The sequence below is a fragment of the Oncorhynchus tshawytscha genome, linkage group LG16 (assembly GCF_018296145.1).
Source record: "Oncorhynchus tshawytscha isolate Ot180627B linkage group LG16, Otsh_v2.0, whole genome shotgun sequence".
Classification (NCBI taxonomy): domain Eukaryota; kingdom Metazoa; phylum Chordata; class Actinopteri; order Salmoniformes; family Salmonidae; genus Oncorhynchus; species Oncorhynchus tshawytscha.
Window position 1 is genome coordinate 68,635,839 of NC_056444.1, and position 15,586 is coordinate 68,651,424.

At 43.7% G+C, this 15,586-nt stretch overlaps 1 protein-coding gene across 2 annotated transcripts; it reads right to left on the reverse strand.

The window, feature by feature from the left end:
* Nucleotides 1-1,664: 1,664 nt before the first annotated feature.
* Nucleotides 1,665-15,345, reverse strand: LOC112216200 (proteoglycan 4-like). Of its 2 annotated transcripts, none has more exons than XM_024376026.2 (7): nucleotides 14,958-15,345; nucleotides 7,724-7,931; nucleotides 7,291-7,348; nucleotides 7,099-7,177; nucleotides 6,378-6,937; nucleotides 2,770-2,907; nucleotides 1,665-2,674 (listed from the first exon to the last, which is right to left on the reverse strand). In XM_024376026.2, the coding sequence occupies exons 2-7, from the start codon at nucleotides 7,855-7,857 to the stop codon at nucleotides 2,108-2,110; spliced, it is 1,536 nt and encodes a 511-aa protein (XP_024231794.1). In that variant the 5' UTR covers nucleotides 7,858-7,931; nucleotides 14,958-15,345; the 3' UTR covers nucleotides 1,665-2,107. The 2 variants fall into 2 exon arrangements, with proteins under 2 accessions (XP_024231794.1, XP_024231793.1); XM_024376025.2 differs by having other exon boundaries at nucleotides 7,724-7,934.
* Between the last annotated feature and the right edge of the window lie 241 nt (nucleotides 15,346-15,586).

Consider the following 15,586-nt stretch of genomic DNA (forward strand, 5'->3'; position numbering starts at 1 on the left):
AATATGGTCAAAATTATTACTTTTTCTTTAGGAAGAATGCCAACATTTTTGCAATTTAGTTAATTATTCTCTCATTTGACTCTTTGTCCCTGAGCTTTCAAGTCCTTTGATTAATATTAATTTATTTTATATTATTATTTTAATTCCTTCCTGAATCACACATCGACCAACTTGGGGGAAAGGTCTGCCATAAACAGACTAAGTGCTACATAGAGAGAAAACTGAAAGTTGTGCTCGTTCGTAAACTAGGGCTCCAGGATTGCCAGTACAATAACACTGTTTTAACCATGGAAATGAATTATGAACTCAGCAAAAAAAGAAATGTCCCTTTTTCAGGACCCTGTCTTTCAAAGATAATTTGTAAAAATCCAAATAACTTCACAGATCTTCATTGTATAGGGTTTAAATACTGTTTCCCATGCTTGTTCAATGAACCATAAACAATTAATGAACATGCACCCCTGGAATAGTCGATAAGATACTAACACTAGGCAATTAAGGTCACCTTTATGAAAACGTAGGACACTAAAGAGGCCTTTCTACTGACTCTGAAAAACACCAAAAGAAAGAAGCCCATGGTCCCTGCTCATCTGCGTGAGCGTGCCTTAGGCATGCTGCAAGGAGGCATGAGGACTGCAGATGTGGCCAGGGCAACAAATTGCAATGTCCGGACTGTGAGACGCCTAAGACAACGCTACAGGGAGACAGGACGGACAGCTGATCGTCCTCGCAGTGGCAGACCACGTGTAACAACACCTGCACAGGATCGGTACATCCGAACATCACACCTGCGGGACAGGTACAAGATGGCAACAACAACTGCCCGAGTTACACCAGGAACGCACAATCCCTCCATCAGTGCTCAGACTGTCCGCAATAGGCTGAGAGAGGCTGGACTGAGGGCTTGTAGGCCTGTTGTAAGGCAGGTCTTCACCAGACATCACCGGCAACAATGTCATCTATGGGCATAAACCCACCATCGCTGGACCAGACAGGACTGGCAAAAAGTGCTCTTCACTGACGAGTCGCGGTTTTGTTTCACCAGGGGTGATGGTTGGATTCGCGTTTATCGGCGAAGGAATGAGCGTTACACCGAGGCCTGTACTCTGGAGCAGGATCGATTTGGAGGTGGAGGGTCCGTCATGGTCTGAGGCAGTGTGTCACAGCATCATCGGACTGAGCTTGTTGTCATTGCAGGCAATCTCAACGCTGTGCGTTGCAGGGAAGACATCCTCCTCCCTCATGTGGTACCCTTCCTGCAGGCTCATCCTGCTCGTTCTGTGAATGATTTCTTGCAAGACAGGAATGTCAGTGTTTTACCATGGCCAGTGAAGAGCCCGGATCTCAATCCCATTGAGCACATCTGGGACCTGTTGGATCGGAGGGTGAGGGCTAGGGCCATTCCCCCCAGAAATGTCCGGGAAGGTGCAGGTGCCTTGGTGGAAGAGTGGGGTAACATCTCACTGCAAGAACTGGCAAATCTGGTGCAGTCCATGAGGAGGAGATGCACTGCAATACTTAATGCAGCTGGTGGCCACACCAGATACTGACTGTTACACCAGATACAGACCCCCCCCCCCTTGCTCAGAGACACATTATTCCATTTCTGTTAGTCACATGTCTGTGGAACTTGTTCAGTTTATGTCTCAGTTGTTGAATCTTGTTATGTTCATACAAGTATTTACACATGTTAAGTTGGCTGAAAATAAACGCAGTTGACAGTGATGACGTTTCTTTTTTTGCTGAGTTTATTTCTATGATTTTACCCACTAAAATGGGGGAAGAATTTAGGCAATTTTCCCTCTAATTGTGCTGTGCACATTGTTAAAATAGTGCTACCATCCTACAGATTTCTCTGTAATAGTTTTGTGCTCATTTCTCATCACTACCTTTGGATTCAAGATAGGGGTTTGACCCAGCAAAGGACTTTCTCTTCAGCCCGTTAACCACTGACCAACCCTTTTGCCCTAGGCTCTGAAAGGCAGGAAGTTATGACTGTAATGTAGACAGTATGTGTGAGTGAGCATGAGAGGGGCTCAACCAGCTCTTCCCAACCGTGGTCTTCTTTTTGCTGGGAAGGAGGTAAGAGGTCAGATAGGTCACAGCCTTAGAGCCCAGTGACATACATCTCCATGCCGTCGTTGAAGGTGAAGATGGTAGTGGTGCTGGAGTTGGCAGTTCCGCCCTGCTTCAGTTCCCCAATGCTCTCGTACAGGTTCTCCCCGGGCAGCAGCAGGGCTTTGGCTGGAAGGTGCTGTAACTTGGGGGTCTGCTGTGTGGGCGGCGGCGGGGGAGGCTGCTGCTGCTGCAAGGGCTGATGGGATTTCTTCCTCCTGGGCCTGAGTGTGGCGCAGGTGTTTGGAGGCCGTTCGGTTCCTCCAACTCGCTTCCAACCACCACCACCTTCCATAGGCTCATAAGTGGGGTCGCACTCCTCCCCCGTCTCGATGGACTCATAACAGTGGTCTTCCAGAGTGGCAGAGGCTCCTCCGACGGGTTTCCCCTCTTGCGGGGCCCAGGTCTGTGGCTTGACCACCACACTGAATCCCCCATCTCGCTCCCGGTCCCGGTCACCACGCCCCAAGGTCCGGAAGCCAATGTTTGCTGGAGGAGACCCAGGAACAGTTCTCTTCTTCTTGCCTGGTTTGCATACCTTGGAGTACATCTCTGCAACCTGTAAACCACACAGCACAGGACAACCGTCAGTACAAATCAAACTGATAAACACCATACACACATACAGTACTTTGTAATGACATACATACTCACCATAGCAGTGGAAGGCTGTATGTTCTCTCCACTGTGAGGACTCAGAGGGCCTAATGGTTTGTTTTGGAGCATGGTGATGTCATCATCCTCTGGAGGCTTCCATATGTACTGCTCTCCATTACCCATGAACACTGCCTCCTGCCAGCCAATCAGAGAACAGGATGAATGGGTTGTCAACTTCACATATGATTAAGAGGAAACACAAAAATAAAACAATGCTTTTGTATAAAACTTGGTGGACTGTAATGAAAAGTAATCTTTCAGGCTTACTGTTCAAAATCCCTTCTTGCTCCCCTCTGCTAAGGAGTATACAAGTCAGTCCATTAAACCTCTACGGGATCGGTGTCCCTAAACCGGGACGGTTTTGCTAACGTATGCTAATGTGACTAGAATGACGTTGTAAGTAAAAGCCAACTTTCCAGGACATAGACATGTCTTATATGGGCAGAAAGCTTAAATTCTTGTTAGTCGAACTGCAGTGTCCAATTTACCAGTGGTGGAAAAAGTACCTAATTGTCATACTTGAGTAAAAGTAAAGATACCTCAATAGAAAATGACTCAAGTAAGAGTATAAGTCACCCAGTAAAATTCTATTTGAGTAAAAGTCTAAAAGTATTTGGTTTAAAATATACTTAAGTATCAAGAGTAAAATTATAAATCATTTTAAATTCATTATATCAAGCAAAGTAGACGGCATCATTTAGGACAGCCATGGGCACACTCCAACATTCAGACATAATTTACAAACGAAGCATGTGCGTTTAGTGAGTCCGCCAGATCAGAGACCGTAGGGATGACCAGGGATCTTCTGTTGATAAGTGCGTGATTTTGACCATTTTTCTGTCCTTCTAAGATTTCAAAATGTAACGAGTACTTTTGGGTGTCACGGAAAATGTATGGAGTAAAAAGTACAATATTTTCTTAAGGAATGTAGTAAAGTAAAAGTAAAAGTTGTCAAAAATATAAATAGTAAATTAAAGTACAGATACCCCAAAAAATACTAAGTATTTTTACTAAAGTACTTTACACCAGTGCAATTTACAATAGCTATTACAGTGAAAAAATACAATGCTATTGTTTGAGGAGAGTGCACAACAACAAAACACTTTTATCACAGCTGATTTGATACATTCACCTCTGAAGGTAAATAATGTACTTACATTCAGTAATCTTGCTCGGATTTGTCATCCTGAGAGTCCCAGAGATATAAATGTACCATAGTTTAGTTTGATAAAATCTATTTTTATATTCAAATGGTGTCTCTTCAGCTTTCATTTCTTTCATCACATTCCCAGTGGGTCAGAAGTTTACATACACTCAGTTAGTATTTGGTAGCATTGCCTTTAAAATTGTTGAACTTCGGTCACGTTTCAGGTAGCCTTCCACAAGCTTCCCACAATAAGTTGGGTGAATTTTGGCGCATTCCTCCTGACAGAGCTGGTGTAACTGAGTCAGGTTTGTAGGCCTCCTTGCTCGCACACGATTTTTCAGTTCTGCCCACAAATTTTGTATAGGCTTGAGGTCAGGGCTTTGTGATGGCCACTCAAATACTTTGACGTTTTTGTCCTTAACTTTGGAAGTATGCTTGGGGTCATTGTCCATTTGGAAGACCCATTGGCGACCAATTTCCTGACTGATGTCTTGAGATGTCGCTTCAATATATCCACATAATTTTCCTTCCTCATGATGCCATTTTGTGAAGTGCACCAGTCCCTCCAGCAGCAAAGCACCCCCACAACATGATGCTGCCACCCCCGTACTTCACAGTTGGGATGGTGTTCTTCGGCTTGCAAGAATCCCCTTTTTTCCTCTAAACATAACCATGGTCATTATGGCCAAAAAGTCATATTTTTGTTTCATCAGACCAGAGGACATTTCTCCAAAAAGTACAATCTTTGTCCCCATGTGCAGTTGTAAACCGTAGTCTGGCTTTTTTATGGCGGTTTTGGAGCAGTGGCTTCTTCCTTGCTGAGCGGCCTTTCAGGTTATGTCTATATAGGACTCGTTTTACTGTGGATACAGATACTTTTGTACCCGTTTCCTCCAGCATCTTCACAAGATCCTTTGCTGTTGTTCTGGGATTGATTTGCACCAAAGTACGTTCATCTCTAGGAGACAGAAAGCATCTCCTTCCTGAGCAGTATGACGGCTGTGTGGTCCCATGGTGTTTATACTTGTGTACTATTGTTTGTACAGATGAATGTGGTACCTTCAGACGTTTGGAAATTGCTCCCAATAATGAACCAGACTTGTGGAGGTATACATTTTTTTCTGAGGTCTTGTCTGATTTCTTTTGATTTTCCCATGATGTCAAGCAAAGAGGGACTGAGTTTGAAGGTAGGCTTTGAAATACATCCACAGGTACACCTCCAATTGACTCAAATTATGTCAATTATCCTATCAGAAGCTTCTAAAGCCATTACATAATTTCCTGTAATTTTCCAAGCTGTCTAAAGGCACAGTCAATTTAGTGTATGTAAACTTCTGACCCACTGGAATTGTGACACAGTGAAATAATCTGTCTGTAAACAATTGTTGGAAAAATGACTTGTGTCATGCACAAAGTAGATGTCCTAACTGACTTTCCCAGAACTGTAGTTTGTTAACAAGAAATTTGTGGAGTGGTTGAAACACTTAGGTTGGAGTCATTAAAACTAGTTTATGTAAACTTCAACTGTAGATGTGTGAAGGTTAGTGTTTTTTCTGTAGGGAAGGTAATTATCCATCATGTTTGATATTCCTGGATGTGTGTAAACTTTTATTTTTATTATCATAGCATTTTTGTATGTTCTCTGTAGTTATGTACTTGAAAATGTATCAATTGACCAATTCGGGCACATTGGGGCAAACTCCTGGCAAACTTGATAAAATATATAGTGTAGTAATGTAATGCTTCACTGGATCAGTCTGAAACTTTGCACACACACTGCTGTCATCTGGTGGCCAATATCTAAATTACACAAACTCCTATCTGGATATATAGCCTTTCTCTTGAATTTCAAAGATGATGAAGATTTTTTTTAAATAGAAAATGCATATTTTTGTGTTCGTATTATCTTTTACCAAATCTAATGTGTTATATTATCCTACATTCTTTTCACATTTCCACAAACTTCAAAGTGTTTCCTTTCAAATGGTATCAAGAATATCATATCCTTGCTTCAGGTCTATAACTACAGGCAGTTATATTTGGGTATGTCATTTTAGGCGGAAATTGAAAAAAAGGGTCCGATCCTTAAGAGGTTTTAAATTGGGCCTTGAGAGAGGAAATGTGTGCAAACAGACATATAAATGCATTTCATTTGGCTCTAAACATTACAATTAAATGTGTAGCTCTTAACAGAATTGCTTGAGCTACAAAGAGGCATCAGGAGAAATCGACTTTCAATGCTCTATATACAAAACACATAAACACACACAAATACAGCCTTTAGTAATACATGTAGCGAACTGCAAAGACACGTACAAATAGGCAGAAAAATGCAATGAAATGAATCAATATTTCTGAACACATTGCCTTCGTCACAAGGTCTGACTTTGGCAAGGACTCCCTACATGAACAAACTTTATCTTTATCATTCTGTAACATCAGCCATTTCTCTACCAACCTTGGGGAAGGTGGGCAGCTTGAAAGCATCCACGTTTTTCCGGGGCATCTTCATGCTGTGAGGGTGTGGCGGAGGCGGGGCAGGGTGTGATGGTGGGGCGTGGCGGGGAGGTGGCAACGGTGCCTCCCCCATATCGGTCCCACTGTCTCTCTTCTGGGGGACAGCCTTGTCCACCTTCCGGAGCTTCCGGACGCAGGCGTACTCTGCAGTCGTCTCTGGGGGTTGCGGATGAGCCATAGCCTGGGGCATGGGCTCAGGCTCGGGGAGCGGTTCATTCAACCCATCCCCATCTAGATCAGGGGGGGCAGGGGTGTTGGCTGGGACGGCCGGAGGGGCTGGGGTGTCGGTCTCTCCGGCCCTGCCCACTATGGCGTAGAGGTTGTTATCAGGGCCACGCTTCGGGGAGGAGCGTTGACCTACCTCAGAGTAGGTGTGCTCCCCGTCCTCTCCGGTGCCAGAGGGGATCTGGGGTAGCGTCCTTCCCCCTGACCGGAGGTCGGAGTTGGACCGGCGGCTGGGCAGGAGGTCCATGCTAGACGGACGGTTCTTTTTAGATGACTCTGCAGGACACATGGAAACCAGAAAGGTTGGCATTCTTTCACCTACAGTATATGAAAAAAAAGCCTTGTAAAAGTGGTAAGGATCAGTGTTTGTTATGTGGTGAATATTTCTACAAACTGAGCTGAACAGTGACACTCTTATGCCTAAGAGTTTTACTCACTTTTGCCATTGCAGTTTAGCTTGTTCATCTCACCGTCCGACTTGCTGATGGAACGCAGCTTTGACTGCCTGAGTATACTCTAACAACACATAAACAGACAAATGTTTTTATCAATTGCTTGTGAATGCTAAATGTATCCATGTTTTACCTAAAGTGTTAAATGTGGTTATTGGAGTGATCTCTACGACTCACCATGTCCATCAACCTGTGTTTCCCACTTTCACTGGAGACATTATGCGTCTTTCCCTTCCTATATTAAACACAACAGTTAATGTATTATAAACATGCAAACAGCTGTGTCCGTGCGTGTGTACGTGCATTTGTACGTGCATTCGTACAGGTGTTACGGACGTCACGCTGCTTGCTAAGCGAGTACCACTTCCTCCTGATTTGGCTCACAATGAGAGGCTCGAACCCAGGACCTCTGCCTTGCTAGCACACGTAACCACCCTCCTTGACAACGTACCGACCATTTAAACTATCAAAAGATATCTAATTCGATAGCTCCATCGGCAAAATTACAAACTAGCTGTGGAGTGAGTTTACAGTATGTTCTTAACTCTGTTACTCATAAATGTGTGTATATCCATGTGTGCACATGGTCATGCACATTAACTCATCTCACCTCTGGCAGCCCACACAGAGCACCACGATGAGGATGGTGACGATGAAGGCTGAGGCAGCAGCGATGGCACCCAGCAGCAGGACCTTGCCGTAGGTAGGAGACGTGAAGTTCAGCCCGTCCTGCATGGAGGCCATGTGGGAGCGCTGGCGCTCTCTCTCTCACAACCACACACTCACCACACACATACAGACCACAACCTCCCTGGGATCTGCTGAGATGGAGAAGGAGAGGAAAGAGATGGGTTGTTTGTCATACAGATCAGCTGGTCTTATTTAAGAACACAGAATTAAAATGGGGATTGGGGCAAACATATAATTCAAATAAATGGAGAACATGTTATGACACACAACAGTTGCTTCTATTGCTCTAGTTGCACCAATAACAAACAAAAGGAAGACAGGAATATACAAAAAGGTCAACCATAGCATTTCTGCCACTCATTTTCTTTGTCCTTCTCTTTTCTGTCTCTCTTCCCCTCCATTGACTGTCATTTACCCTCTGGCCTCTTTATCTTCCTTTGGGCTTGTTAAGGATTTGTGCCATTTTTTTCTCTTTGCTTTCTGACAGATCCAAAAACATCAGGTCGCTAACCTGAAGTGTCCAAAGAGCCCATAGTTCTAGATGAATATCAGTCCCAGCAATGGAGTTGATATCCAGATTCAAATTTGTGCTGGACTTATGTCTTTGAAACGAACACAGTGTAGTCTAAACCATACACTTAGTCTTCAGTCTACACAGGGACCATCCTTACCAGGACCTTTCCTCCACACACAGATATCAATCATCCCTGAGACACCAGTTGAAGATATTCTGATATATTTGTTTGTTTAAGTGTAATATAATTCTTCACCTCTGTAATTATCATAGTTTTCCAAAGTTTTTAATCATTTGTTCAAAACACTGTAAATATTGCAGAGTCAATGAGTCACGGCGAAGATAAAATTACTGCAATACAGACAGACACAGGAACAGAGAGAGGAGGCCCACATTGTTATCTTATTCCAAAACCAAAGAGAAGACAGAGAACAGAGGAAACAATATTTTCTTCGATTTTGTTTTTGTCCTCCAAGCTTTTTCCTCTCTCAGGGAAAGAGATGTTTTAGGTAGGCAGTTTGGTTCAAACAATGAGGACAAGTTCTTATCAGGATTGTTTAATGATGCCCTCCAAATCTCAGAGGGACATCAGATATGCAGATGTGTTTCTGATATAACTGTCCTGGGACACTCTTCAAGGTTTACTAATGATTTACTTATTGAACTACACATTTACAGAAGCAAAAATATTCACCACCAATGGTTGGAACCAGCAACCATCAAGGTACTAGCCTATTTTGAAACAGGTTCCCAAACCTCTTCTCGCATATATATTCATTGGAGAATATATTGTAACGCTCTTCAAACGAAACGATTCATATGACTCATCCCACTCTGGTCTACAGTAGAGTCTAAAGTCTCTATACCCTCAACTTTCATAACTTCCCCAGAGCATATCATAGCCTCTTGTTGACCAACAGTTGAGGCTGAGTAGGTACGGTCTCAATTAGTACATGGAAGGAAAGAGGCGGGGGGTGAGAGAGGATCAACTTTGCCTCTGCATGTGGCTATTGGGACATCTGTGCTTCTGAATATATTAATACTAACTATGGAGTGCCATAACATGGCATGAAAAACATTTGACATTTAAATCCTCAGGACACACAGCATGCTGAGGTACAGTATATTATGCCTTGCTGTCCTTGTTAACAGTACAACATTGTTTTAGGCCCCACTCCCCTCATCGCCTCTCGAACACTGGTTCAGACCAGCTGCTAGATAATTAGTAGGAACAGTATGTCCAGTTTCACAGGTGCTTTTCCCCTCTTCAATTAACTCCTACTAGGTTACTCCTATTTCCTTCTCTCTCTCTCCCTCACACACACAAACACACCATTTTCTCCCCTCTCTGTCTGGCATCCCTATCTCTCAACCATCTCTTCAATTTGACATAATAGTAAATTGTCTCCTACAAACAGAGAGCTCTGCACTGAATCCTGTTCCAGTATAGAGGAAACAGGTGGGGAGGTGTGTGGGGGTGGGGGGTTCCCAACATGTGGAAATTCCCAACATATGGAAATTTCTGACAGGGAATATCACCACCAACAGACACTGTATGCATTATTCTGCCAAGTGTTGATACTGTATCTTTGAAGCATTTATCTTATATCCTCTTTGGGATTGGGAGTAGATAATCAGTGGAATGCACACACTTTGTTTTCATGTTATCCAGAAGAGTGTCAATGGTGGTCAGATCAATTCAGTGGCTATGGGACCAATGAGCCAATTTGGTATGCACTAACATGGTTAGTATTGTAGCTCATTAGCATACTAGTGTGGTGATCCAAAATGGCTGAAACAGCTCAGCTTTAGCCTTACCATTGCAGTGTGGTGTGATGGTGGTCTGTACAGTGCTATTAGGGCACATGTCAACATTGCAAATGATATGGGAGACAATGTTCTGATTCCTCCAAAAATATGGTTTCATCTAAACTGCCTTCAGCTTTCTCACAAGAACGACACAGAGTGCTTTCAACAGAGCCCAAACGCTGGCAATTAAATCCCTGGTTGATATATGTTAATATAATTTATTAATAAAATATATTTTGCTACACTAGAGCAACTGTCAACCCCCTACATACAGCTCTTTTGGCAATGACTGTACAATACATTGAGGCAGGAAACATGCTTTATCACACTTCTGCGTTACCTTACTACTTAATGGACGTACTTATATATTTTATACTGTGTGTAAAACGTGTCCTAAAAATGTTAAAGGCAGGAGGTGAAAAGACCTGTAACATTATAAAATGTTAAACATTTCTCACCAGAATTCAACTGTCAACACTCTCCCCAGAGTTCACCCAGAATATGTATTTTGTAACACTCTCACCAGAATATCCTGAAACACCCAAATGGATCCACAATGACATCCTATTCATTCACAATTCTGACAGATTCCAGTGTAACTACACCTAAATCACATTGAGAACAGACCACAGATGTAGAGAGCAAGAGCAAGGCAAGAGGAAGAGAGGAAGCAGTGTAGGGCTGGGAGGAAGGTGAGGAAGAAAAAGAGGCCATCAGCATGTGAGTAGGAGTTCTGTGGCAGGTGCTTGAAGGAGCTGAAAAGCTGATGATGAGAAGAGGCTGTCATTTCCAGTCTCTCTCTCTCTTTGCATTTCCCCTAGGTTCTTAGGCAGAATGACGCCTCAGCACTGCAGTGTAATCTCTGGCCCTAGAGCTCTTTCTCTAAACGAACCAATTGGACGTTGCGCTCCGAGCAAAGCAGTCAAATGGCCCTCAACCAGAGGCTCCTCTGCTAAACAAAGACCCTCTCCCCAGCCAGATAAAATCCCCTCATCCTATGGCACTCTACTACGCATTTAAACCGCTAACTGTAAATGCTCAATCTTCTTCTAATCTGGTCCTTCCCCGTAACCCTCACTCTAGACATCCCCTTGTGTTGCCCTACCTGCCTGGGTGTAAGTGTAGTGACTGGCCATGATGTCGGGGTATCAGTGAGCTAAGGTGAGGACATATGTTGTGGGTCCTTGAGAGGCAAGTTTTAGAGTATTTTGACGCACCTCTTTATGCCTACATTATGTATTTATGCCTGTATCTCCATGCTCATCTGTTTTGTGAAGACGGGATCTGGGGGGTTTAAGATACTGGGATTGAAATCTTAAAAAATGTGGCTGTGCTTGTTAACCTACCATCAGCCCTTAAGCATCATATGCACTAAAGATTACCCCCTCATGGCTGATTGCAAAGGGCCCACTCTACAAAACAAAACCAAAGTCACTAATAAATATTTTTCTAACAATACAATACAACAACAACTGAATAATTTTCTAATTATTTGGCATAGAAACACTCATGTATTCACCAGAACCTTTTTAATCCTAGTTAGAGACTCACATTCTGTGATTAGCTTGTTATAGCCAAGAAGGAAGGAAGGAAGGCAGGAAGGAAGGAAGGAAGGAAGGAAGGAAGGAAGGAAGGAAGGAAGGAAGGAAGGAAGGAAGGAAGGAAGGAAGGAAGGAAGGAGACAGACAGACAGACAGACAGAACAGACAGACAGACAGACAGACAGACAGACAGACAGACAGACAGACAGACAGACAGACAGACAGACAGACAGACAGACAGACAGACAGACAGACAGACAGACAGACAGAGAGACAGACAGACAGACAGACACAGAAAGACAGACAGACAGAGAGAAAGACAGACAGACAGAGACAAAGACAGAGAGACAGACAGAGACAGAGAGACAGACAGACAGACAGACAGACAGACAGACAGACAGACAGACAGACAGACAGACAGACAGGGAGGGAGGGAGGGAGGGAGGGAGGGAGGGAGGGAGGGAGGGAGGGAGGGAGGGAGGGAGGGAGGGAGGGGGAGGGAGGGAGGGAGGGAGGGAGGGAGGGAGGGAGGGAGGGGGAGGGAGGGAGGGAGTGCAGAAGTCAGTGAAAGAAACAAAAAAAAATGGTTGGGAGAAGCACGTAACTGGAACATCCCTCATAAACCCCAGGTCCATACAAACAGATCTTCCTCTGCCTCAAATCTAGGGCTCCAGTAATTAAAACATGTCAGCACTCCCTCTCTCTGGGTGATTTCTATGCTATCAGTTGAGCACAGGGAAATAAATTATTGGATGTTACAGGATGTTAAATAATAATAAATTACAGGATGTTCCTTTAGTTTAAAACGAATATGCAAGACCAACCGCAGCATGCAATGCTCCAGTAATATAATCCATAGACAAATAGAGGAGTAACAGCAACACCTTAGAGGGCGGGGCGGCAGGGTAGCCTAGTGGTTAGAGCGTTGGACTAGTAACCGAAAAGTTGCAAGTTCGAATCCCCGAGCTGACAAGGTACAAATCTGTCGTTCTGCCCCTGAACAGGCAGTTAACCCAGTTAACCCACTGTTCCTAGGCTGTCATTGAAAATAAGAATTTGTTCTTAACTGACTTGCCTAGTAAAATAAAGGTTAAAAAAAAGAGTTGGTAGGCTAGGGTTACCCTAAGGAGTATACACACAAAGAGAATACATGTATCAAAAAAGAGACCTTTGTAAAAATCATTCTGGGGGTTCCAAGTCAATTGTGTGGTCTCCAAAATACTGCTAATGGCAGTTTTGACACATCTTTCAGGTGTCAAGAACAGTGAGTGGACAGAGGTAATTGTGTTAAGTGGCTAAACCTCTGTGCATCCAACTGGGAATGTTTCTGGAAACTTTAGGTAGCCTAAAGTTCCAGTAGAATTCCCATTGATCAGCCTTATTGTTTACCAATACAGTCAATCAATACACCAAAACATGATCACATGATGAATGTCCCCTAGAGACATAGTATGATGCCAAATTAAGGCATTTTACTGGTGGTCAGTAATCTGCTTATCCATCACATCATCAAAACCTTTCACGCACGCACGCGCACACACACACACACACACACACACACACACACACACACACACACACACACACACACACACACACACACACACACACACACACACACACTCACTCACTCACTCACTCACTCACTCACTCACTCACTCACTCACTCACATGCCAACAGATTTAATTTCATTGTCTCTATTCTCTATGTCCTGAACTGTCCCTGGCCATAGCAAGCAAAGCAGCTCATCTGCTTCAATGCTGATCAATCAATTGGGAGAGAGCAGACCCACCTTATATCTGAGTCATTCCAGTCACACACACACACACCACAGAGCACAATTACCCACAATTCAAAACCCATGGGTCTGTGTGTGTGTGCATGTGTGAGAGAAAGAAAGAGATGTATGATCCTGTGATGATGTGAAAGAGGTCAAATACTTGCTTGCAATAACGATGAACCATTTTAGCCCTGAGTGAGAGAGAATATTGTCTCTGAGAGCATTCTCAGTTGCATGTTTTCACCCATGCATATGTGTGAGTATTGGGTGCCATAAAGACTTCATAGGCTACAGGAAGCTGCTCATATACTGGCCCTGTGGTTCTTCTCCCCCTCCATGGCTCTGAACTCCAACTGAGATGAATTTGTCTACACCTTATACAGCTGACAAAAGCAAATCCCAAACCACATTTCTCCTTTGATACATTTGATCCTGTAGCAGGCTCAGACATATGTATTCTCCACAAGTAAGCAACACACGTAGGCTACACGCGCGTGCGTATAGAGAGAAGGGTGTTAAACGCTTCCTAACCATCAGTCCAGTAGTCTGCTATGTGCCCGTATAATGATTCGCGCCCTTGCCTGCACCAACCACAACACTCTCATAGGCTGGGTTTTAACATCGAGAACCCCGACAGCTCAAACTGCGGTGGTTCCGGAGACAACAGGTTAGAGCCCAAACACCGAGCAGGCATGGCACACCATGACACTGGCCATGACAGAGAAGACGGTGTGAACAGATAGATCACGCAAGGCGAATTTGGCAGTGCCAAGGCATTTGTCAAAGAATGCCACCCCCAAAAAGGTTAAAATCGATGCAGTGGTGTGTGTGTGGTTTCATTCACTGTCTGACTAAACTTGGGGATCTCTATTCGTTTACCCCTTAGTCTATGGTTCCCTCCATAATTAAAGCATTTTTTAAAAAACATGTCAAGATCAAAGTGAAAATGAACGCACAACGCCGGTGTTGCTTGGTCCCTAAGGTCAGCAGCTTGCAACTCACACCACAAAGACATACCCCCATTACCCCTTTTTGAAGGGGGGGGGGGTGCAGAAAACAGTCATTGTATCAGTCTAATGTTAATTATCTTTCATGATTCACAGAGGCCTCTTGAATGCTAAGCATACGACATCGACGTAGGCTACACATAAACGTTTACATATTGCTCGCATCCAGGTTATCTGATAAATCGGTTAATTAGACATCGAATCACAAAAGCCAAGCAGTGCAGTGACATTGTGGCTGTTGCACACGTGTCTGCTGTACTGTATGTAGGACCACTAGAAATTATGGTAACGGAGCCTGTGAACAACACAAAGGAAAAAATTGCACAATGCTATGTATAAAGCTGATCATTCAATGATCAAATGGCAAAATGTGAAAAGGCTAATCAAATGTATGTCAGCAAAAACATCTAGAATCTAATGATGTATATATATGAGAATTTCTCACATGCTGACAGACATGCTTAAGGCAGAGCATTGTGCCAGGAGCTAATCTCATACTCACTCAGCTCAGCGATTCGGGATGCGCGACGGCGCGCAGCATCCACCTTGGTCGGTTCCTTCAAATTCTGCTTCCACTCGGACCATCCACTCCCCACTAGCATAATCAATTAAAGGCGATAACCGGAGCTTCTTGTGTGTGAGAAAACATGAGCATAATGCATCATTGCGTTTGGCATTTTTTGACACCTCCGTCCACCCCCTGTGAATGCGAACCGTTTCCAAAGGGAAAAGCAAAGCAAGCAGACAGATTAACTATTTTCCACTGTATCACCTGTGTTGTATCGAACTGTCAGATTTTCCTCCACAGTTTTTCAAACCCCCTCCATCTATCTCTCTACACTCTATTCCTCGCTCAGCTCAATGGTAGAACCATGTGACGGAGAGAATTTGAGAACCCCAATTATTAGTATTTTGTTTCTATCTAGCGCCATCACTCGGACGGACCGGGAAGCGAATGAATGCAATGGAGACTGGAATAATATTTAATATCTAAGCCACAGTTGTGGACGCCTGTGCTGAAATAGATGACCATGTATAAACCAGCTGCGGAAAAAGTACCCAATTGTCATACTTGAGTAAAAGTAAAGATGCCTTATTAGAAAATAACTCAAGTAAAAGTGAAAGTTACCC